Genomic DNA, 24204 nt, shown 5'->3' with positions numbered 1-24204 from the left:
GAAGACTACACAAAAGAGTCTGGAAAAACAACCAACTGAAAAACCTCACAAAGATAAGCGTATACAGAGCCGTTGTCATACCCACACTCCTGTTCGGCTCCGAATCATGGGTCCTCTACCGGCACCACCTACGGCTCCTAGAACGCTTCCACCAGCGTTGTCTCCGCTCCATCCTCAACATCCATTGGAGTGCTTTCATGCCTAACGTCGAAGTACTCGAGATGGCAGAGGTCGACAGCATCGAGTCCACGCTGCTGAAGATCCAGCTGCGCTGGATGGGTCACGTCTCCAGAATGGAGGACCATCGCCTTCCCAAGATCGTGTTATATGGCGAGCTCTCCACTGGCCACCGTGACAGAGGTGCACCAAAGAAAAGGTACAAGGACTGCCTAAAGAAATCTCTTGGTGCCTGCCACATTGACCACCGCCAGTGGGCTGATAACGCCTCAAACCGTGCATCTTGGCGCCTCACAGTTTGGCGGGCAGCAACCTCCTTTGAAGAAGACCGCAGAGCCCACCTCACTGACAAAAGGCAAAGGAGGAAAAACCCAACACCCAACCCCAACCAACCAATTTTCCCCTGCAACTGTGTCTGCCTGTCCCGCATCGGACTTGTCAGCCACAAGCGAGCCTGCAGCTGACGTGGACTTTTTACCCCCTCCATAAATCTTCGTCCGCGAAGCCAAGCCAAAGAAGAAGAAGACATACCATATATCCACATTTTACAGATGGTAATCCACTCATCGCTGCATAATTCCCACCCATTATAATTGATTTGCTGCTGTCTTTAAAACTGTGGTTCTCAACCTTTTTTTCCCCACTCACATACTACTTTAAGTACTCCCTATGTCATAAGTGGACTGTGATTAGTAAGGGATTGCTTAAGGTGGTATGTGAGTGGGAAGGTTGAGAAGCACTGCTCTAGATCCAATTGTCACTGAAACATTTTGCTTGAGAAAAATTGTCATTGGCCCATTTCCTTTGGAGTTATGAAACCATGCACATAATAAGTCAATTAGGGACGATTAAAACAGTGGTTTTCAAACTTTTTCTTTCCACCCACATTCCACCTTAAACAACCCCTTACATATCACAGTGGACCCAAGGCATAGAGAATACTTAAAAATGGTATGTGAGTGGAAAGAAAAAGGTTGCGAACCACTGCTAAAATCTGAATCAACCAGAACGTCACAAGGACACAAAAGTAATAATCTAGTTAGAGAAGTCCCCACAGATTCCCAAATGCAAGGATTTACCAGGAAGGTAGTGTAAAGTAATGTTCTGAAAATGGTTCTAGTCTTTCCAGATATGGATTAAATGGCTTTATGATAAAGTTTTCATTCGGTAACTGAAGATAGACAATAATTGAGATCACGTTTCCTAGATGAATCAATATTTAGTCCACTATCAGCCATTTGGGCCAAGTGCTACCTATCACAAGACCAACCATCAACTCTAAACTGGAAAAACAGACCTGAAACACCAGACTGTCATTTCATTACAGTACTAGATAGAAACTCGTCAACAGCTTTACTTGAGACTCAAGTATTTCAGAAGTTGAGAGTGAAAGAACTAAATGAAGTCAGAAGACATTTCAGGAAATAGACTACAGGCTCCCCTGCCCATTACACAAGCAGTGAGCAGTTTAAGGATTTATTTAATGAATAGGTCTCTGCTAAAAGGGGCTGGATATGGAATATCACATCAAAAGAATCCTGGAATTGATTTAAAACTTTCTGTCATCAGAAAATCAAGAACAAAGTCAAACATGTCAAAAGAATAACCAAATCAGGGCACCAGTGAACCTTGAAACTGTTTATATTTTTTTATTTTTCACACTGTGAACCATGTCAACCAAAATATGTACAAACGTTCCTCATTAAATATACACAGTGGCATTTTCTCCCTTTTTTCCAACTTTCCCTCCCTCCCCTCTTCCCACCTCCCTCCAAAACCCATAAATATTCAACATATACAATACAATAAAACAATATCTTCACACAAAGGAAAATGTGTCATCTATTTGTTACACACTGAATCTAGTCGTTTTGCCTTCTTTTCATTTTCATTTTAGGGGATGGAGGTCCTAGGCAAGCTCTCTGTTGTGTTCCATGCACGGTTCCAAAATTTGTTCAAACAATGTGACTTTATTTTTAAAATTATTTTATTTTCTCCAATGGAATACATTTATTCATTTACATGTACCATTGCTATATTCTCATGCTCTCTTCCATTTTCCAAGTTGACATTATACATTTTTTTTGCTACTGCTAAGGCTATCATAATGAATTTTTTTTTGCACTTTATCCAATTTGAGGCCTAATTCTTTACTATTTGTTACTTAAAGAAAAAAAATCTCTGGATTTTTTTGGTATGTTATTTTTTTGTAATTTTATTTAATATCTGATTTAGTTCTTCCCAAAACGTATTCACTTTCATACATGCCCAAATTGCATGTACTGTTGTTCCCATTTCCTTCTTACAGCGAAAACATCTATCTGATAATGTTGAATCCCATTCTTTTAATTTTTGAGGAGTGATTATATATACCCTGTGTAACCAATTATACTGTATCATGCGTAACCTTGTGTTTACTGTATTCTTCATAGTTCCAGAACATAACTTTTCCCATACTTCATTTTTTATCTTTATGTTTAAATCCTTTTCCCACTTCTGTTTAGGTTTATAGTTTATTTAATCATTTTCCTTCTCTTGCAGCTTGATGTACATGTTGGTTATAAATCTTTTAATTATCATTGTATCTGTAATCACATATTCAAAGTGGCTTCCTTCAGGTAATCTCAAGTTGTTTCCCAATTTATCCTTTAAATAAGCTTTCAATTGATGATATGTAAACATTGTACCATGAGTTGTTCCATATGTGCTTCAACTGTTCAAATGTCAATAAATTATTTCCCAAAAAACAATTTTCTATTCTTTTGATTCCTTTTCTCTCCCATTCTCTAAAGGAAAGGTTATCTATTGTAAAAGGGATTAGTGGATTTTGCGTCAATAATAATTTTGGTATTTGGGAATATAAACTGTTTATACCATAAATTTCAAGCATTTTAAGAATGATAATAAGTTTTTGGTCACAAGTTCACTACTGAGAAAAACCAAAGAACCAGTTTTGAAAAAATGTCAGGTAAACAAAGCTTCCGATTTAAATTGAAGCCGAGTCAACTTTCCAGTACTGTCCTCAAGTGGTCTACTGACCCTCATGCAATCACACTAACTTAAAACATCATTCAAAAATCATGGACAATTGCAAACTCCACAAATATTTGAGCCACTACATAAGGAAGGAGATACAGGAACATCAAAATCAGGACTGCCAGGCTGGGAAGTAGTGTCTTTGCACAGGCTGTGAGACTGATGAACGATAACCTGTAACTGAGTAAATTACTCCAAAATATGTATAATATAGTATATGTGATTATTATGTGCTGTGTTTTGTGTGTGCATGTATGCGCACCATAGTTCGGAGAAACGCTGCTTTGTCCGATTGTATATGTACAATCAGATGATAATAAACTTGAACATTTGTGAGATTAATATGGATTCAAAGCCTGGGGGTGTGGGGGAAGGTAGGGGACAGAGTCATACCTATAGTGTATTGGGAAATGTTTGATGAAACAAAAAAAATCAAAGGGCTGGGGAGGGGGAAGAAAGAAAGAAGAATCAAAACTAAAGAACAGTAAAAATGTCAGGTCCTGAACCCAAATCAGGTGGGGAGACTTTTCCAATGTTACACTGCCTGATTTTAGTAATTCAATGTTTACGTTCTAAAAAAACTAATTAGTCAGTATCTCAACCAAACCTGTTATAGTGATTAGCAAGTGGCAGAAGATACAGATCTTGAAGATTTCATGCATAAGAGGAGGAACAGCTACAGACTGGGGTTGAGATATTCCACCAGTTTCCTCTGCACCCAAACTAATGTCTTAGTGAACAAAAACAGGATCAAAAATTAAATGTGCATCAATCCCAAAAACCAACAGGTCTAAAACCAAAACAGACAGTTCAGAATTTGATTGTATAAGACACATACGCAGCACTTAGCATCTGTCACATAGCATACAGGTTACAACTCTGTAGAACCATCCACTCCATTACCCGAACTAGCCACTTGCACACCATCAATTCCATGTGGGTTAACCGGCTAATTTAGCGGGTCTGTTCCCAGTATTCGTGTGGTGTGAATCATCCCAGCCTGGCAGGCTCTGGCACTTGGTTGGGGGCCAGGTAAATTATGGTGCAGTGGGAACGGCTCCAGAGGTGCCTGGTAATTAATTCTTCCCTCTTCCTAAAAGGGTTGGCAGTGTGAAAAGGCAATCAGATAACTGCACTTTCTCATCACTCCTCCAAGCACTAAATAGTTGACAAACAATAGGATCACAAAACAACTGCAGTTTCATAAAATAGGAATTTAAAAAATAACAAGCATTCAAATCTTCATTCTGAAGTGGTATGTTCTCTCTCCTCGCATACTGCCTGACAGGTTTCCAGCATTGTTTTTATTCTAGGTTTCCAAAATCTGAAGTTTGTTTCTTGATTTTCAATTATAAAGCAGGAATCTTGCCACCAGATCTATAGTATGATGCAGAATACACCAAGATTTAGAATGCTGTTGAATTCTTTGTTGCATCTTAATGGTCAGCCAATTCAAGTTTCTTTTTAAAATTTTAAGAGGGGTACCCTCCCACCAACCAACTTCACTGTGGTGTGATCCAGGACCCAAAAAGGTGGTCGACATTTAAAATAATTCAGTTCCGTTACAAACCTGACATTAGCTTTTGCTGAAAATTTGTGCAAACTTTTCCTTGCCTGAAAGCAAATATAAGGTCAGCTTTTACAGTTGTTTAAAGCTCATAGATCAGGGAGATAAGAATAGTCGAGCTCCATGTTGGCAATTTTTTTTCAAAATGACCAGCTCCATCTGTGCAAGATCTTGCACAAACATGCCACCATAGAGAGAATCTTTGCACCAAAATCCAAAAAATCCAGTCTGTTATGAGACACTAACTTGCCCATATCCAAAACAGAGTCCACAATATTTACCTGTCCATTCTACAATTGTTTTCGCTGCTCCCAAATGCAGGGCACCAGAGGACACACAAATAATAGTTCTCTGTCCCACTGCAGGGATCATTTTAAATATCAGGAATCTGGCATGCACAATCCCTCTCTCATTACATTTTCCAACAGCATCCAGTAGTGATAGCTTCATTAGTATCTTCCAGCGATACCCCAATCAGTACCTGTTCCTGCCCAAAGCTGGCTCCAAATTGGCTCTTCAGAGATTCCATACAACATATTTACATTGCAATTGAGAGGACAATAGGGGCATTGTTGGATATGTAGTTAGCGTTGGGAGGGGAAAAGGGATAAAGTATTAGAATCATAGCTCTGATGCAATTTAAGCTTATCCCAGATCATGTTGCTTTCACACACTTGAAATCAAAGATCTTGGATCTCTAGTGCTCCTAAGTTATTTCACCCTATCTGGCCTTTGCATCAAGAAAAATACACATACTAAGATTTGGGTTTTAAAAAAAATAATCTGCATGCAAGCATCAGCATGTTTCAGATGTAGTGGTAATCTTTGATGTACAACAAGGATGGGGAAGAGAAATGAACTGTAAAATTGCTTTGAGTTTCAGAGAAGTTCAAGTTAATACCCAACAACAATAATTAAAATGGCATTTGCAATTGATTTACCGTCTTTCCTTACATATAAAGGAACATATAAACAAATCTGTGGGAGAAATACAAGAAATCTGGGAGGTGGACCTGTATCTAATGAGATAGAAATGGAAGACAGTTGGGAATAGAACAAAAGAAAGCCTGATGAAAAAGGTAATGATACTCTTATTGGTGGATAATCAACATATTGGATTCATCTTGAGGCAACAGCTAGGGAGACTGGAGGGTGCACATCTGCAGGACAAACAAAGGGTACCCATCTCCTAAAGGGTCATCTCTTGTATCTGGTGCTCCCCTCTATGTTAGAGACTGGATGCAGACTGGGAGATAGCTTCATCGAGCACCTTCACTCTGTCTGCTGTGATGGGGATCTCCCAGAGGCCATCCACTTCAATTCAATTTCCATGCTGACATATCTGTCCATGGTCTCGTGCATTGCCCCATTGAGACCATCCACAAAAATGGAGGGATGCCACCGCATATTGTCTAGGCACCCTCAAACCAGATGGCAATAACATAGTCTTCTCCAGTTTCCATTAACCCACCCTGTTTCTCCAGCAATTTTGTGGATTTCCCACATCCCCATTGTCTAGTTCACAACACACTGGCCAGAGTTGGAGATAACAGATCCAAAGGACATTTATTTAGCAAGCTCAGTTCAGATGTTTTTGTATCATAGGAAAAGTCTTTAAGCAATTAATACCTTAATTCTCTTGCCATATTCTCTTGGCTTGTTTGAACATAACTGCAACCAAGTTTTAAACTAATTAATTAAGAAATTAAAGCACCATTGCCTACAACCCTTGGAGGCATCATATGAAGCATCAGACATTTTTTGGAATGCCAGGGAGAAACCAAATAGCTGAAGTTTAGATTCAGTTGCAGACAAGATCAAGCAAGTTTTTAAATACTGGAACAGTTGACAGTATGCTCTTTGCCATTTATCCTACAAGAATTCTACAATACAGGTATATCAGATCAACAATTAGATTGCAGAACTGCAAAGAATCATAATTGGTTTGATTCTGACCTAATCAGGACAAGTTTACATATAAATTAGGAGCCAAATTCATCTTTTAATAAGGTCACACCAATTTAACTGATTGTAATCTCAACATCACATTCCCTTCAGCTCTTTAGCAAGCATCTAACATTCAAGTTAGATAATTGATAAGCAGTCCTCTCTATTCCAAACACTATTTACCACGCTGCCAAGGACCTGCAATTCTTATAATGTATCCTATCCATGTTAAATAGGCAACTTTCCTTTTAAAAAAAAAGTTCAGAGCTCCAGATTCATCCTCGTGGCAAAAATCCTGAATTTCAGTGCACGAGCACGTTGTACTTCTGCATGTGAAAATAAAGTAATATTGTTTTTTCATTCTGCAACTATGTACAGACTTTACTCTTTAACTCATCATTATCATTAGCCATGGGTAACGATGGTCAACATTTTGGGAGGGACTTGATAAAGAGGCCCGACCAATAACTTTGACCAAACCAGTTCTACCCAATAGTTAATGCCTGGCCTGTTGAGTTCCTCCAGCAACTCAGGGTTTGCTGCAACATCTGCAGTGTTTCTTGCATTAGAATCCAGGCACTGGATTACACAGCAACATCACATGCCTCAGCACCCTCCAGCAAATCATTGTTTGCTGGAGGGTCCATCCAGGATTGGAATAAAAACACACAAATGCAGAATGAACTCAGCACCAAAGGAGACAAATATATATTCCCAACATTTCACACCTGAGCCCTTCTTCACAATTGAACAAAAAGTAAGCAGGCATCGGAATTAAAGACTGGGAAGTGAAAGGGGAAAAATGGGAAAGGGAGGAGTCCAGACCAACAGACAAAAGATGTTGACTGGATAATGACAAGAGGAAAGAGTACTCACTCTACATTGGGGTGTGCAGTCATACACAGCAGCCCCTAAATGCTCGCTGGAGTCCCCACTCTACATTGGGGTGTGCAGTTGTACACAGCAGCCCTCCCACTGCCTGCCGGGGTGCTCACTCTGTACTGGGATGTGCAGTTGTACACAGCAGCCCTCACTGCCTGCTAGGGTACCCAATCTTTACTGGGATGTGCTGTCATATACAGCAGCCCAGCCCCTCCACTGTTGCAGTGCCCACTCAGAACTGGAATACGCAGTTGTACCCAGCACCCCCCCCCCCCCCCACTGCCCGCTGGAGTGCCCACTCTGCACTGGGATGTGCAGTTACACACAGCAGCCACCCCTCCCCACCCTCACAGCTGCTGGAGGGCCCACTCTGTACTGGGATGAGCAGTAGTACAGGACACCCCCCCCCTCGCTGGAGTGCCCACTCTGTACTGGTATGTGCAGTTAAACCCAGCAGCTCCCCACTACCTGCTGGAGTGGCCACTCTGCAATGAGATGTGCAGTTGCACAGGACCCCCCCACCTGCTGGAAGGCCCACTCTGTACCGGGATGTGCAGGTGTACAGGACACCCCCCCTCCCACCTGCTGGAGGGCCCACTCTGTACCGGGATGTGCAGTTGTACAGGATCCCCCCCACCCCACCCACCTGCTGGAGGGCCCACTCTGTACCGTGATGTGCAGTTGTACAGGACCACCCTGCCCCCAGCTGGAGGGCCCACTCTGTACTGGGATGTGCAATTAAACACAGCAGCCCCCCACTACCTGCTGGAGTGCCCACTCTGTACTGGTATGTGCAGTTAAACACAGCAGCTCCCCACTGCCTGCTGGAGTGCCCACTCTGCAATGAGATGTGCAGTTGCACAGGACCCCCCCCCCCCCCCCCACCTGCTGGAAGGCCCACTCTGTACCAGGATGTGCAGGTCACCCCCCCCCCCCCACCTGCTGGAGGGCCCACTCTGTACCAGGATGTGCAGTTGTACTGGATCCCCCCCCCCCACCTGCTGGAGGGCCCACTCTGTACCGTGTGGTGCAGTTGTACAGGACACCTCCGCCCCCAGCTGGAGGGCCCACTCTGTACTGGGATGGGCAATTGCATACAGCAGCCCCCCACTGCTGGAGGGTCCACTCTGTACTGTTATGTGCAATTAAACACAGCAGCTCCCCATTGCCTGCTGGAGTGTCCACTCTGCATTGAGATGTGCAGTTGTACAGGAACCCCCACCCCACCTGCTGGAGGGCCCACTCTGTACTGGGATGTGCAGTTGTACAGGACACCCCCCCCCCCCAACCTGCTGGAGGGCCCACTCTACCGGGATGTGCAATTAAACACAGCAGCTCCCCATTGCCTGCTGGAGTATCCATTCTGCAATGAGATGTGCAGTTGTACAGGTCCTCCCCCCACCTGCTGGAGGGCCCACTCTGTACTGGGATGTGCAATTGCACACAGCAGCCCCCCACTGCCTGCGGGAGGGTCCACTCTGTACTGGGATGCATCGCCGCGGTGCAGCCAGACCCGGGTCAGCAGCGCCAGAGCCTCCCTCCCGGGGGATCTATAGGAGGGGGAGGGCTTACCTCGTACGACCAGGCGCACTGGGCGCCGGCGAAGCGCCGCACGCAGCGGCCGAGCTCCAGGTCCTCGTGCGTGGTGTGCATCTCGCGCAGGCACTGGCCGATGTGCGGCAGCAGCCGGCGCAGCAGCTCGCGGCTCAGCACCACGCCCGGGCCGCCCATGCAGAAGTTGTCGCCGGGCTCGAGCGCCAGCTCGCCCAGCTCGCCGGCGGCGCCCAGGCCGGTCTGGCCCAGGTAGAGGGGCCGGCTGCTGTTGAGGCCCCGCAGGAAGCGCTCGAGCCGCTCGCCCCGGATGTACGTGTCGTCGTCGGCCCGCACGAACCACTCGTAGCGCTGCAGGTGCCGCTCGCCCATGTGCTTGAGCATGAGGAAGGACTTCTTCTGCGGCGGGTACGTGTCGTCCACGCCGGCCAGGGCGACCAGCGGCAGCGGCAGGCTCAGGTCCGAGCCCTCGCTGCTGAAGAACTCCACCCGGCCGGGGACGTGGCGGGCCCAGGTCCGGTAGGCCGCCAGCGCGCGGCTCCTCAGGTACTTCTGCGCGCTCATCACCCCCACGTACATGAAGCGCGAGGCCGGCGCCTCGGGCCCCGCCGCTCGCCCGCCGCACGCGGCCCGGCCGCGGGGGCCGACGACGACGACGAGCCGCGAGGCCAGCGCGAAGCCGAGCGCCAGGCCCAGGAGGACGCCGAGCCAGGAGCGCCGGCAGCGGGGCGCCATGGCGCGCTCCGGCGGGAGGGGAGCGAGTGAGGCGGCCGGCTCCTCCGCGGTGGCGGGGCTCCCGCAGCCGGCGGCTGCGCCTTTAACCCGGCCGCCGGCTCGCCGCCGATTGGCTGCTGCGGCACGGACTCCGCCCCTTAAAGGCGCAATGCGCCGTGGATTTAAATCCGGCAGAGAAGCGCGAAAGTCGGCAGACACCCTGGTTAAAGTCACACACAATGCTGGAGAAACCCAGTAGGAAAAGTGAAGAGATACAACCAACATTTCGGGCTTGAGCCCCTCATCGATGTATGAGCAAAATGCAGGCAGTAGAGCAAAGAATTATAGCTACAGAGGACAGATGGAGACCATCCTGTGCAACTGGTTTGGAAGCTGGACCACCTCAGACCGGAAGATTCCGAAGAGGATAGCCAAGTCAGTGGAAAAGGTCATGGGGGGAGGGGGAGGGGGAGGGGGAGGGGGAGGGGGAGGGGGAGGGGGTGGGGGAGGGGGTGGGGGAGGGGGAGGGGGTGGGGGAGGGGGTGGGGGAGGGGGGTGGGGGAGGGGGGCTCGCTTCCAACCACGAAGGACGTCTGCATCACTCGATGCAGGCGAAAGGCAATACACATTGTGAAGGACTCCACACACCCCTCGTGTAAACAGTTCGCCCGTCTGCCACCTGGAAGTAGATACGGTAGCACTCGGATCCTTACTTCCAGTTCCCCCCCCAAGCCATCAGGCTCCTGAATCCCCAGAATAGATGTGGATAGGGGGTCGTGAACTTGCCTCTAAGTATTTTAATGTTTAACGTATATTTGTGAAAATATGCTCCGTGGCCCTAGCTCCTCTTTACCGGGCGAGCGTGGAATGAACAATAAATAAAGGTGACTTGACTTGAAAGAAATATAACTGACATTTTGGGCTTGAGTCAAGGTCACTGGGGCAGGGGGGGGTTGTGCAAACCGCACCAGGTGACACCATCTGAGGGGTGACACCAAAATGACTGCCTATAAAAATTTTGTTTTGGCAGAAATGTATCATTTTTTTTAAGAAAAATATCCCTGAAGTTAGTTATAACAACAAAAACATTTTTCATAAGCCCAACTTACATGCATCAATAGATCTACAAGGCTAAAATTCAATGTTCATTTACTTTTTAAACCTTCTAATGTGCTCTGGACAGAGCCGTCATTATTACACAATGACACTTCAAATTCGTCTGCACGCGCTACAAGCACGCGCTGTTCTTTTCGTTACTGCCGGTGTTTTTGTCACATTTTTCTGGTGTTTTAGCTACAATATTGGGAGGGGGGGTGGAGGGGGGGGTGATGACACCATGAGTTACTAAATTGGGTGACACCAACCTCAGTGACACCTCTGATCAAGGTATGATGAAGCTCAAGGGCTCAAGCCCGAAACGTTGGACATGTATCTTTATCTTTGCTCCTGCCGACATTTTGCTCATACTTTGATGAAAGGCTCAAGCCCAAAATGTCAGTTATGTATTTTTACCTTTGCTATATAAAGTACACTGTCTAACCTATCAAGTTGCTCCAACTTTGTATTTTTACTTCAACCACATTATCTGCAGACTTTCATGTTTTACTTCCAGGGAAAGATGTACTGCTAAGATTACCTGATGTTTTTTCTCTTTCTACTTATTTTTAGCTTCTTCCAGTAAATGAAGAACTGGCCCCACATGGCCAAAAGTTGTCTGGGAAATGTTCTGTACATCTCTTTCACTCTTTCCCCCCCACCCCCACCCAAACACCTTCCCCACCCAGCCATCCCCTCACCCCAGGGACTGGAACCAGATGTAGCACTGCAGAGGATGTGAAAATCTGGCTTTGGACGGGGAATTAATTTCTGGTGGTGTTCCTTTAGGGAAACCTCAGCTCATTCCCTGATGAACAAAGCTGTCCAGACTGTGGTGAATCCTGGTGAATGTCACACCCAGACCCTAGTGAATGTGGCCCCAATCCATGGTAAAGCCTCAGCCCAATCCCTGGTGAATGTGGCTCCAGACCTTGGACCTGCCCCAAAGATTCATAGCAGAAACCAATCAATAAAATCAAATTTTAAATAAAGAAGAAAATCTGCAATTGGCAGTGTCTAGTACAGTATACAAATATGCTGGAGAAACTCAGCAGGCCACATAAGACCCATGGACTTAGTTTTATTGCAGTACACACGCCTATGGATGTGGAGTGACTTCTCCAGTACCAGCAATAAAAACAAGTTAAGGCATCCTGCAGATGCTGGAGTTTAGTGCAGTACACAAAAGTACTGGAGAAACTCATCAGATCACACCACATCCACAGATCCACGAATTGAAATAAAAGAAAATTTTATCTTTTATCGCTGGGTCTTTTACCCAATTTCCTGGTTGCCCTCATACCCAGAATATATGTTGTAAGCAGCCTGAGATCACTCTTGCATGTTGTAAGCATGAGACAAACATCAAACCTGGATGAAAGTGAAGGTACAGTGAAGGCACTTATGAAACTAGTCCATCGGAATCAAGGAGTTTTCGCAACGCACTTCGCAATTAAAGGTTCATTAGAGGGCAATAATGTCAGGGATTGCTTAAGGTGGTATGAGGGTGGGAAGGGAAGGATGAGAATCACTGCTCTAGACCCAAATGTTACTGAAATATTTTGCTTGAGAAAAATAGCCATTGGCCCATTTCCTTTGGAGTTCTGAAACCGTTCAGATAACGCGTCCATTAGGGACGATTAAGACAGTGGTTTTCAAACTTTTTCTTTTCTGACAGATTATGTTATATTTTATATACAAAAGAAAGTAAATTGTGGGGTTTTTAGATAGGTCACACAGAAAGACTTCAAAACAGATCTCATTTAAAATGCCAGAGCTCTGCTCAAGCCAAAAAGTCCTGGCTCCGGGTGCCTTTGCAAAAACAGAAGAATGCCTCTAAGGACTTCACAAGTAGGTATCAATTGGACCTGCTGTGGAGTAATGGATTATTGTTTTGGAAAGCAACAGATGAACTGCACTCAGACTGTGGCACCGGACCCAATGAGTGCCGTTTGCTGTTCTAAGAGGGTCATGTGGTTTTTCTGAGTGAGAGAGAAAGAGAGAGAGGATTCAGTTCTGCAGTTCAGCAGCACCAGCTGGGACTGGAGCAGGACAAGCTGGCAAGCTTGTAGAAAAACCCCATTTTGAAGATGGGCTGTGAGTTCTTAGTTCAGCAAGGTCAAAGCCCTTGTGGTCCATACAGAGGAGATGTCGGGCTGTATAATGTTTCACTTGAAATAAGGGAACAAAAAAGGAACTCTGTGGTGACCTGAAAGAAAGAGGTTATCATCTGGAAAACTCTGATGGGGCAAGATTCTTCGGCAAGACACTGATGTGGCTGATTGGAAGGAACAACAAATCTCTCTGAAAACTGACAAGGCCTTCCTTTCAAGCCAAAGCCTGGTGAAATTCATAAATGTTAAATTCTGTGCACAGTATAAGAATTGCCTGCAACCAATGAACTTGGAGGAATGAGACTGGACTGTGAATTAAAGAACTTTTCTGAACTTACACACACATTACATACATGTGCGCTTACAATTAGAAGGGGGTTAATAGTAATAAGTTCGATCCTGTTTTCATGTTTAAAGATAATTAAAAGCAACTTTTGTTTAAGTAACCATTTATTAGTGAATTTCTATTGCTGCTGGGTTTTGGTGTCCTCTGGGCCCATAACACTTTCCACCCACATCCCACCTTAAGAAATCCCTTACTAATCACAGAGCACGTATGGCATAGGGAATATTGAAAGTGGTATGTGAGTGGAAAGAAAAAGGTTGAGAACCACTGCCCTAGTGGGTTCAAAACCCCAGGATCTCTTTCACGATTTAAACCCAACAATCCCCTCGAGATTAAACCTTCTGCATTGGAACTCCAGCTGAAAGGATGCACTTGCCTTAGAGAAAAGTGCAATAGTGTCCTGTGAGAAAAGATAAGAGTTTAGAGCTGAGATGTGATTGAGAATTAGAAAATTCTAACAGGATTTGACAGGCTATAGAGAGGGTATTTCTGCTGGCTTGGGTATCTGGAATGAGAGGTCACAATCTCAGGATATAGCGCAGGATATTTAGGACTGAGATGAGAAAACAAAACTTAATTCAAAGGATGATAAACCCATAATATTTACTGCTGCATTGAACTGTTACATCCCTGAATATATTCAAGGAGATACATTTATGGACAAAAAAGTGTCAAGAGATAGAGAAGAAGGAATACAATATGGAGATTGCCATGATTTAATTGAAAAGCAAAACAGGGCTGACAGCCCTTATGGTCTACCCGCTGTTAATTTTTCCATGTTTTTTATGTTTCCGTGTGAGTGAGTAGGCTGGGGTTGATCTCAGCGTGACAAAGAATGACTAGAGAACCACAAAAAACTGCAGATGCCGGATCCTTGGGTGAACAACGAGAAGCTAGAGGGCCTGAGTGGGTCAGGTCGCTTCCATGAGGAGAAACAGTCAATGTATCAAGAATGGGCTAATGCCAGTGAGCGGGATATCAGTTTGATCGTGAGAGCGAAGGGCTGGAGTTGTCCATCACTGAAGATGAATTGGCTCATAATATACTTTAATTGCCCTCTTACCCTCTATTTATTGCTATAACAATGTGAAACACTATCTTCTTGAAACATTAACCTTCTCTCTCTCTCCCCCTGATCTGCTGGGTATTTTGAGCATTTTCTGTTACGTTGATAACTTTGCAACCAAGATCTCAGTTCATCCTTCAGAGGCAAACCACTGCAAAATTTTATTGGGTTTTCAGAAGTCATGAGCTCCAAGTGCAATGGCCAATACAAGTATACCCAGCTTCACAAAACTAGCGTGTTCCTATGAAATTGTTTGTAAGCCAAAATGGCGTAAAGCGAAGACCCATTCACTACCATTGAAAACTATTTTCGCAAAAGCGAAAACCCATTCAAATCCTTTCGTAAAAGTAAATTTGCGTAAAGCGAGTATTAATGAAACAGGGTATACCCGGACCAAGATTCAACCTGGGTGATGAGGTAACCTCGACACGCTATATAGAACTGAAGCAGACCACAAGCAAATTTGTTGGAAATTGAATAAATTACATTTTTAGGAACAAACCTACATCAGATGGTAACTGTCACTTAGTTTCTTTGATTTAAACAAAAAAGTAAGGTTAAGGGTTAAAGTGTGACCCGTTCAGGCTGAATATTGTCAATTGGATTTGACTTTTACTCAAGATCTCAGCTGTAACTTTATTGCAGCTAATTATGATCTTGCAGAGTAATGTTTAAAATCTAAAAGTCTGACATTCATCAACAGCATTCAAGGACCCCTTTGTGCTTTATTGATATTTACTTTTAACACAAGAGTACAGAGTGATCTTGGTCTGATTTCAGGTCATTTGCTTAAACTTTTCTTTTGTTGTGCCTTTGGCACAGATGTTATTTGTACTCTGAAGTAGCCAAACTCTTTCCCCTCAGAGAACTGTGCAAAATCAAGGCCTGTTTCAGTTAATGGGAAAGTTAAAGTGAGGAATTGGCTCCTAAAGTAAGCTCCACTGTACAGTTAGATCATTGCTGATCCAATCTTGGCCTCAAATCCATTTTCCTCCTCTCTCCCCATTTATTTAATACAACATGAGAACTACTATTTAAATATTTGGAAGAGATAGGAAACAAGGTGGATAAAGCTCACTTGGTATATATTTTTGATGAGGACATTGCCTTTAGATTATTTTCCTAGTAAGAGACAACAGCGAAGCAGATATCAAAAATCCTAGGAAAATTCAGTGCTAGGTACTATATAACAACACATCACCTCTTTGTGTATGCTGTTCATGTCTCCATGTCACACAATTGTGAGGATGCAAGACCTGTGAAAATGTGGGCTATCATCCTAATTTTAAACACTAAACATTGTATCAGCCAGTTTTGCAATCACACTACAATTCTATATGACTGCTAGGTGTAAAAAATCACTCAAAGATGAATTGGCTGGTAATGTATTATTATTTCCTCAAGATATTTCCTTTAACTGTCATTATTTTGATCATAAGAGACAGTTGCACAAGTCTCTTTCTACCATGTTCACTGGTGATCAATGGGTTTCTATTGGATGTTCTCGATTCCTCTCATATCTCAAAACCATGCTAGCTGGTAGCTCAATGCCACTAGAAATTGCCCTTGTGTTGTTTGGGAGGAGAAGTAGGGGGAGATAGTAATAAACTGGGAAGGGGCTGTCTGAATATGATGGGCCAAATGGCCTGTTTCTACATTAGATTACCCATCAAATGAAAGATTGCAAATGCTGGGTATATTTTTTTTAAGTGTGTGAAGCTGTGATCAAAACACAGAAATGATGGAGGAACTCAGTAGGTCTCACAGGTAAAGATGTAAAGTTTTGGGCCTGAGGACTTCTTCAAGCAATGAGCAAAGAACAGGAAGGTGACAAAAAAAAGAATGTAGACTGGTGGGGGGAGACTTCCAGATGAACAAAAGTTTTAATTGGATAAGAGGAGAGATGATGTTTGATTTTGGCTCTGTGAAAGGAGTCAAAGGGGAAAAAGGGGAGGGATTGAGAGAGACAGAAGAGGGAGAGAGGGAGACAGACAGACAGGGGAGAGAGAGGTAGGAGAAAGAGAGTGCTCACTGGAGGAAAAGGCGACAGGGGGAAAAAGGGAGGCGGGGTTTAACAGAAACTGGAGTTGATGGTAATATCATCCGGTTGGAGGATGCCCAGATGGATGATGAAATGCACATTTTGACCTAATTAAAACTTTAAATTGTCCCCCTTTCTTTTGATTTGAGCAGTATAATTACTCCAAACATCTGGAGCTGTTGAATAACTCGGGTGTTTTGCAGTTGGACAGCATGGCTGTAGTTTTGGCACAGCAAACAGATACAAGTGACAATCCTTAAAAATGTACTGCAAATGCTAGAAATCTGAAGCAAAAGCAGGAACTCTTGGAATTGCAAGGCAGGTTAAGTTGGAAGTGATGAAAGGACCGCTACAACTTATCCCCATGGCAATCCTTGCCGCACCTTGCTGAGTATTCCCTTTGCCATATCCATCTCCCCACTTTCTCAGCAGCTTAAAACTGATTTGTTTTCTTACTTGCAGTACTAATGAAGGGGTTTAAAAACCCTTAAGTTAACATTAAGTTAGTTTTTATTTCCTCTGATGCTGTCTAATCCTATCAGGTATTTCCAGCATTTTCTGGTTTTGTTAGGCAATGATCCTCAGTGTAACTTCAACCATGTATTTAAAGAGTGTGCATTAAACTGTTTAAAATAGAGTCAATTATTTATTCATACTTGTCTGTGTGTTATCAGTCATGTGTTCACGAATTGAGTCTCTGTTGGTCAGTAAATGGAGCAAACCCAAACTCATTAACTCTTCAAATATTTATAGAATTTAATATGAATTCTTTAGCAACCACTTCCTCGACATCCACTACAAGTAATCATTCAATATTTTTCTGTTTCTAACTGTGAAGATAACACCACTAATTTACTATATTCTTCCAGTGAATATCCTCAGCCTCTATCTTCATAACACTGGGCAACAATTTGTTTCAAAAGGTTTACTTCCTTAAAAAAAAATGGGGATTATGATAGGCAATTTCAGACTGAACACAAAGATCATTTCAGATTTGCTGTATCATATAGGAAGTTGGAAATACATTGTTAACTTTATTGAAATTAGCAAGTTTAATCGCATAATGATGCTGACATTGAGTCAGTTCAACCGATGTAAAAGTGTTTTGGTGATTTTTGTTTGTACTCAGCATCTGATGCCTTTCATGCCAGTGTTCCAACAATAGTCGGCCAGCATTGATGGATTCCAGTTGCCCTGAATCAGCTTTTCCACAGTTCCAATGTCCTGGTGAAACCTTTCACTGCGTTCGTCACCGACTGCACCCAGATCAGCAGGGAAGAAGTCCAAGTGCGAATGCAGAAAATGAATTTTCAATGACATGTTGCACTTCAAGGTTTTTTAGGCTTAGAATATGGCAGGAAATCACAAAAATAGGTTATATTTTAAAAACTGTATGTGTTAGGAAAATATTAAAGGTGATTTTCGTGGTCAGCAGCCCAAAATCCATAAAATACACCCAAAAGGGTTTAGGAAGAAAAATCTTTGTTGTCCAGTGTAATCAATGGAAGAAAACAATCACTTGCTGTTTATCCTCTCAAAACATTATGAGATTCTGAAAACCATAAACTTGGATTCAGAGCTGGAGGGAGGAAGTGGGTGGTGGCAATCTGCTGTACACATACTGAGAGAAACATGCAGCTGCAGAAATAAACATAAATAGGATCTAAAGAAACTACTTGGATCTGCAGAATCCAATGCATGGGTCTACAAACACTCAAAACTACAGAAACAATGATGCATGGAGCGGCACAAATTCACAGAAACAAAAGCACACATACATAAAACTACAAAAAGCACACACACTAATGCACTTTCTCTCCCACAGATGCTGTCTGGCCTCCTGAGTATTTCCAGCATTACGTGTTCATTATAGAAACACACACATGGATGAACGAGAACACAACACAAATCCACAGAAAAATTCCTCATTTCCACAGAGGCACACTTAATGATCTACAAAGACACTGAAGTTGGTACTGTCAGTTGCACACACATACTGGGACCTGCAGAATTATTAACACAATATAGTCATGTATTTCATAAGTACTGGTATGTAAAACATACACCCATGGATACACAACATGGATGTGCACACACCAAGGTTTTCAGGAAAAAAAAGTATAAAGTGCATACAATTCTTCGTGCACAAACTGGACCATGCACACATTTCTATGTAATCATGCAATAAATTCAACAAATGTACTCAGATTTTAAGAAACTGACACAAATTTACAGAAGAGGTCAGATAGTTCTGCAGATATTGCCAAGGATCTGCAGAACCTGATCCATTTGTGGACTCAAAATTTCAGAAATTCTAACGAGCGGACACACAGAAATCTACAAAAAAAACCACTGGAATACAAACATCCTTACAACCCCACATGCATTAAACCCTACAAGTCTACACAGAGGACCACTCAGAATTGCACATGAAAGCACAAAAACTCTCGTACGTCCACTGAAAGAATTCTGCAGGACCACTCACATTTGACTTCAATAAAACAGTTCAAACGCACAAATGTAACTTCCAAAATGACCCTGCACAAATCATTTGTGCACCAGAATCAGCTTACACAAACATTACCAGAGTGAAGCAGACATTGTGATAGAAACACAATGCTGGAGAAACTCAGCAGGTGACGCTGTGTTTCTCCAGCCCTGTGTTTTCACATACATTCTTAGATATCCTCATATAGATGTAACCTCTAGGCCCCCGCAGATCTAGAAATCGCCGATACACAAACTGACATAAATGAATAAACAATTTGCACAATCACATATGAAAATGGAGTCATAAAGACCTACAACATGGAAACCCAACAAGTCTGCGCCAACCCTCAACCACCCATGTACACTGATCCTACATTAATAACTGAGCCGACTGATTCATTCAGTCCTTCAGATGTGCATCCCAACGGCTGTATAGAAGCACACCCAAAGAACTACCTCGCCATGTGCTCAGAGGAACACGACTGTTTCCAGAAACATGCACACAACTGTAGATAGACCAGCAGGAGCAAACATGCAGAGATACACAACGCTTCGAAAAATGCAAAAGGGACAGATACTGATCTACAGAAATCCACACACAATGCTGCAGAATCCTTGGAATTATTTTCGACACGTCGACAAATAGCTCTCTTATCCACAAAGAAAACGAATCATCTTCAAAATTACATGCATCTACATAAACACCCTCATTTCCACAAAAGCATAAAGGTAAGCACAGTTAGAGAGAAAAGGAGATAAATAATAACAGAAATAAACAGATACACATGCACGTTGATTTTTTTTTTAGAAATCTACTCAGTCACATAGCCAGCAGTACAAAATGCACTTAATGTACAACCAATTAAACTTTTAGAATCTGAAACATATTTAATGTTTTTAATCAACTCAAAAAAATTCTCTATGTCAATACTTCAAAATCAAAGCTGTTCATTTAACATGTTCTTGTGCCACTATCCATGCCCATTTTCAGAGATCCTCATTGGCAATAATGCCATTTACAAGGATAACATCATTCACAGCTGTCAATTCATAAGGTTTCATTTGAGTAAACACCACTCTTTACATTAAGAAGTGAACGTTAAAAGATAGGTCTGTCTTACAGCACATTGAAACTAATCCCTAGTAGAAAAAAAATCATTGAAATTGACAAGCTAGGGTACCCGGATAGTGATTCTCCAAACGTGGCCAGTGCCTCGCATAACAAAGCCCACTGACCAATCATTAACCTCATGCTCCAGAGGATGGGCCTCTGTGGCCCGGTCTCCACAAACACGAGCCTCCACCATCTCCCGTCAGAGGATTAAAACCTGAAAAAAACAACACCAAGGTGCCATGATATTTCAAAGAACATGCATGCATTGGAATTATCAAATTTTACAGTGTAGGCACAGAAGCAAAGTAGTTATTCAAGTGGATGTGCAGCCTGAGTTCTGGACTACTGACCCAATGAGTCTAGTTTGAAACTAGAGTAAAACACAAAGGTCAGCAGGCACTAGGTGATGCATCAGTGTCCATCCGCATCAGTGATAGTGGTCAACCATTTCAATACTGCGTCCCACTCCCGTGCAGTCAAGTTCCATCAAACCCAAACCACCCGTAAATTGGAGGAGCAACACCTAATTTTGGGCACTGTCCAACTGAATGGCGCTAACATCAACTTCTCCGGTTTCTGCTAACCTAATCCTCGTTTTCCCCTTCTTCCCCATCCCTCTGTCTTTTCCACCAGCTCTCCACTCCCTTACCCTCTCCATTCACAGAACCATCCCCCCTCCCCCTGTTTGATGTTGTGCCCTCCCTCCCTTCTCCATCTACTACCTCCTGCCTTTGGAACTTTGCTTCTCCCCTGCCCCTCCCCCCCCCGCCATTTAATTTGGCCTTCTGCCTCCATTTTGTGCAGACTCAAGCCCAAAATGTTGGTTATCTATCTTTACCTTTGCTATATAAAGTGCACTGTTTGACCAGCTGAGTCTCTCCAGTATTGCGTGTTTTCACAAGTTTGAATCTTATATTAGCATTAAATTCAAGGAAAAATTCAAGATTGTTATGTCCACAAAATACAAAACATTTGTTTTTCTTTGTTGGCCGTGTAAACAGTATGCCAATAGTTCAGCACCATTATTTAAGTAATTAAATAAATCTGGAATTAAAATAAGGCCACTCTCATAGTGTAAACCATGAAATTATGGAATTGTTGAGGAAAAATTAATGTATCAGTAGTCGACCCCCCTCCCCACCTCACCCCCCCTCCATGATAAATGCTGCATTGAAGAATCATTTAGAGTTACAGGGACACAAAATGTACACACGATGAACGTCAATGCCCTTCATCTGTAAGGAGTTTGTATGTTCTCCCCTTCATACCTAAAGCATCTGCAGTAGGAGAAAAGATGATGGGGAGAGATGCTTTTGACCAGGAGAAGATAAACTGAATCCCAAGGCTTGAGGCTAGTGCCTACTTCCAAAATTGGTGGACTATAGCATGCTCTCAGATTCAAAGAAAGGTCTTGGGGTTTGGGGGGGGGGGGGCCTCATAGAGCAGCACATAGTTCACTTGTGATTATCAACAGTTCTAGCTTTCCAAAGTTTAAGCGTTTCAGTTTAAAGAATTAAATAAGTGAATAGTTCACTTGCAGAAATCTTTTTTTTTAATTTAGACATACAGCACAGTAACAGGCCATTTCGGCCCATGGGTCTGTGCTGCCCAATTTACGTCAACCTACACCCCAGATATGTTTTCTGAATGGTGGGGGGAAGCCAGAGCCCCTGGATAAAACCAATCCAGACAAGGGGAGAACATACAAACTCCTTCCAGAGTCCGTGAGATTCAGAACCAGTACTGATCACTGGCGCTAACTGCTACGCCAACCATGTTATAAAAGATGAATAAATAGAGAATATAGATGAAATGGTTGATGCAGAGAAATGGATTACAGGGCAGGGAGAATAACTGGAGTCTCCCTCCACCCCACCCCCCATCAACGTGATCTACCGGGATTGTTGTCTGAAGAGGGTGCGCTAAATCATTGAGGACCCCTACCACTGTGCACACATCTTTCAGCTGCTCCCATCGGGAAAGAAGTACAGAAGTATCAGAGCCACCACCACCAGGGCTGAGGAACAGCTTCATCCCACAGGCAGTGAGAATATTGAATGACCAAAGGAACTGCTTACACTAACCATCTAAGACTCTCATATTCATGAAACAATATTTATTTATTTTCTTGTATATATATATATATATATATATATGAATACTTGTCCTGTATTGTCTGTCTAGTTGTGTGTCTGCATGTTTTGCACTGAGTGTAAAGGTTAAAACCTTGTGTTTTTGATTCTTAGTTAACTTTGTGCCTGTCTCTTTAAGACAACTATTGATTGTAGTGTTACCATAGTGACTATGATGTAATATGTCCTAATATCCGCCCAGGCTAACTGCTTGCTCTCATTCTACAAGACGTGAAGGAAGCGTGAGCACGAGAAATTTTTCTTTAATATTTGTATCTCTATATGTTTGTGTTTTTATAGCAATCTTTAGTTATTGGTTTTGTTATGACAACTTTTGAGTAAATAGAGTCTAAAGGACTATCTTTACAGTAAATGCTTAGTTATTCACCTTTATGAAAGTCTTGTTGCGAAGCTATGCAAAATGTTTGTCCATTTTATCAACAAATTAAATCACCATAAAGTAACAGCCAGAGTTTGATTTGTTGGATTAGAGAGAAATTTGGGATATGATACTTTGAAATTAGGATATATCAGAATAAAGAAAGTGTCGTCTACACCAAGGATCGGAGAACACTGTTTTATTGCGTTGTACTTGTTCAATCAGATGACAACAGACTTGTCTTGAAATAATCTTCTTAGATTATGGGCAGACAGGAAGAGGGAAAAGCATTAGACACAAGAAATTCCAAAGTCAGGAAGACAGACAAATGGTAGCAAATCCTTCCTTATATTTTTTTGGGCTGTGGGCATCACTGACTAGACATTTACTACCCATACCCAATTGACCGAGAAGTTGTTGAGTCTCCTTCTTCAATCACTGCTGTCTTAGGATCCCAAGATGTTGTTGAGCAATAACTTCAGGTTTTAGCTCCAGTGAGATGAAAGATTGGCAATAGATTTCCATGTGACCTGGAGGGACCCTATACCTGATGACATTCTCATTCACTGTGCTCAGCCTTTGTATTTGCAGAGGTAATATTGATAGAGTAGGCTGAGTGTTTCGTTGCAGGACATCTTACGGACTAAACACACTGCAGCCAAATAAACGTTTCATGCGATTGACTGGGGGGGTTGGGGGGGAGTTATGTGCAATCAAGTTGGCTGCTTTGTCATGGATGTATAGTTTCCTGAGTGTTTCTGGGCAATTTTTATTTGGATAGAATTTTACAAAGATGGGGAATTAAGGGATGTTGGGAAAAGGCAGGTAGGTGGAGATAAGCCTACATTCAGATCAGCCATGATCTCATTGAATGATGGAGCAGGCTTGATGGGCCGGATGGCTGGCTGCTGTTCCTATTTCTTGCACCCTTATGTGAGGGAGAAAGAGGCAGTAACTGATAGCAAGAAGTACTTTAAGACAGAAGCTGTCACATACATTGGTACCAACAGCAGGAAATGGCATCCTAGAGCCAGACTTAGCTTACGTGTGTTTAGCCCATTGCTCTACTTATTATACACCCATGACTGTGGTCAGAACCATTTCAATGCTATCTACAAATTTGCCAATGACACCACGGTTGTTGGCAGAATCAAACAGCAATGAGAAAGCGTACAGGAGGGAGGCAGATCAGCTCATTGAGTGGTGTCACACCAACAACCTCGAGCTCAACATTAGCAAAACCGAAGAGATGATTGTAGACTTCAGGAGGAAGTCAGGGGAACACAACCCAGTCCTCAATGAGGGCTCAGTAGTGGAGAGGGTCAAGAACTTCAAATTCCTGGGTGTCAACATCTCCGAGATTGTCCTGGGGCCTCCAGTTGATGCAATCATGAAGAAGGCTCATCTACAGCTATACTTTGTGAGGTGTTTGAGGAGATTCAGTATGTCACTGAAGACTCTTGAAAACTTCTACAGGTGGACCGTAGAGAGCATTCTGGCTGGTTACGTCATCACTGTCTGGTATTGAGTTACCAAAGCTCAGGACAAGAAAA

At 43.1% G+C, this 24204-nt stretch overlaps 1 protein-coding gene and 1 long non-coding RNA gene across 2 annotated transcripts in view; one reads left to right on the top strand and one right to left on the bottom strand.

Moving 5' to 3' along the window:
• Positions 1-10316, bottom strand: part of chsy1 (chondroitin sulfate synthase 1) — a 33092-nt gene extending 22776 nt beyond the window's left edge. The window contains exon 1 of the mRNA XM_069911451.1: positions 9182-10316. Coding sequence (XP_069767552.1) covers positions 9182-10159 — 978 coding nt within the window. The 5' untranslated portion in view covers positions 10160-10316. The remainder of the gene's footprint in view (positions 1-9181) is intronic.
• Positions 9926-13529, top strand: LOC138749697 (uncharacterized). Its single transcript, XR_011348825.1, has 2 exons — positions 9926-10322; positions 11543-13529. It is a non-coding gene; the product is annotated as an uncharacterized lncRNA (long non-coding RNA).
• Positions 13530-24204: the final 10675 nt, after the last annotated feature.

This window comes from Narcine bancroftii, chromosome 14, assembly GCF_036971445.1.
Source record: "Narcine bancroftii isolate sNarBan1 chromosome 14, sNarBan1.hap1, whole genome shotgun sequence".
In the NCBI taxonomy this organism is placed as follows: Eukaryota; Metazoa; Chordata; class Chondrichthyes; order Torpediniformes; family Narcinidae; genus Narcine; species Narcine bancroftii.
The sequence above is the reverse complement of the archived record's forward strand: the minus strand, read 5'-3'. Positions and strand labels throughout refer to the sequence as shown.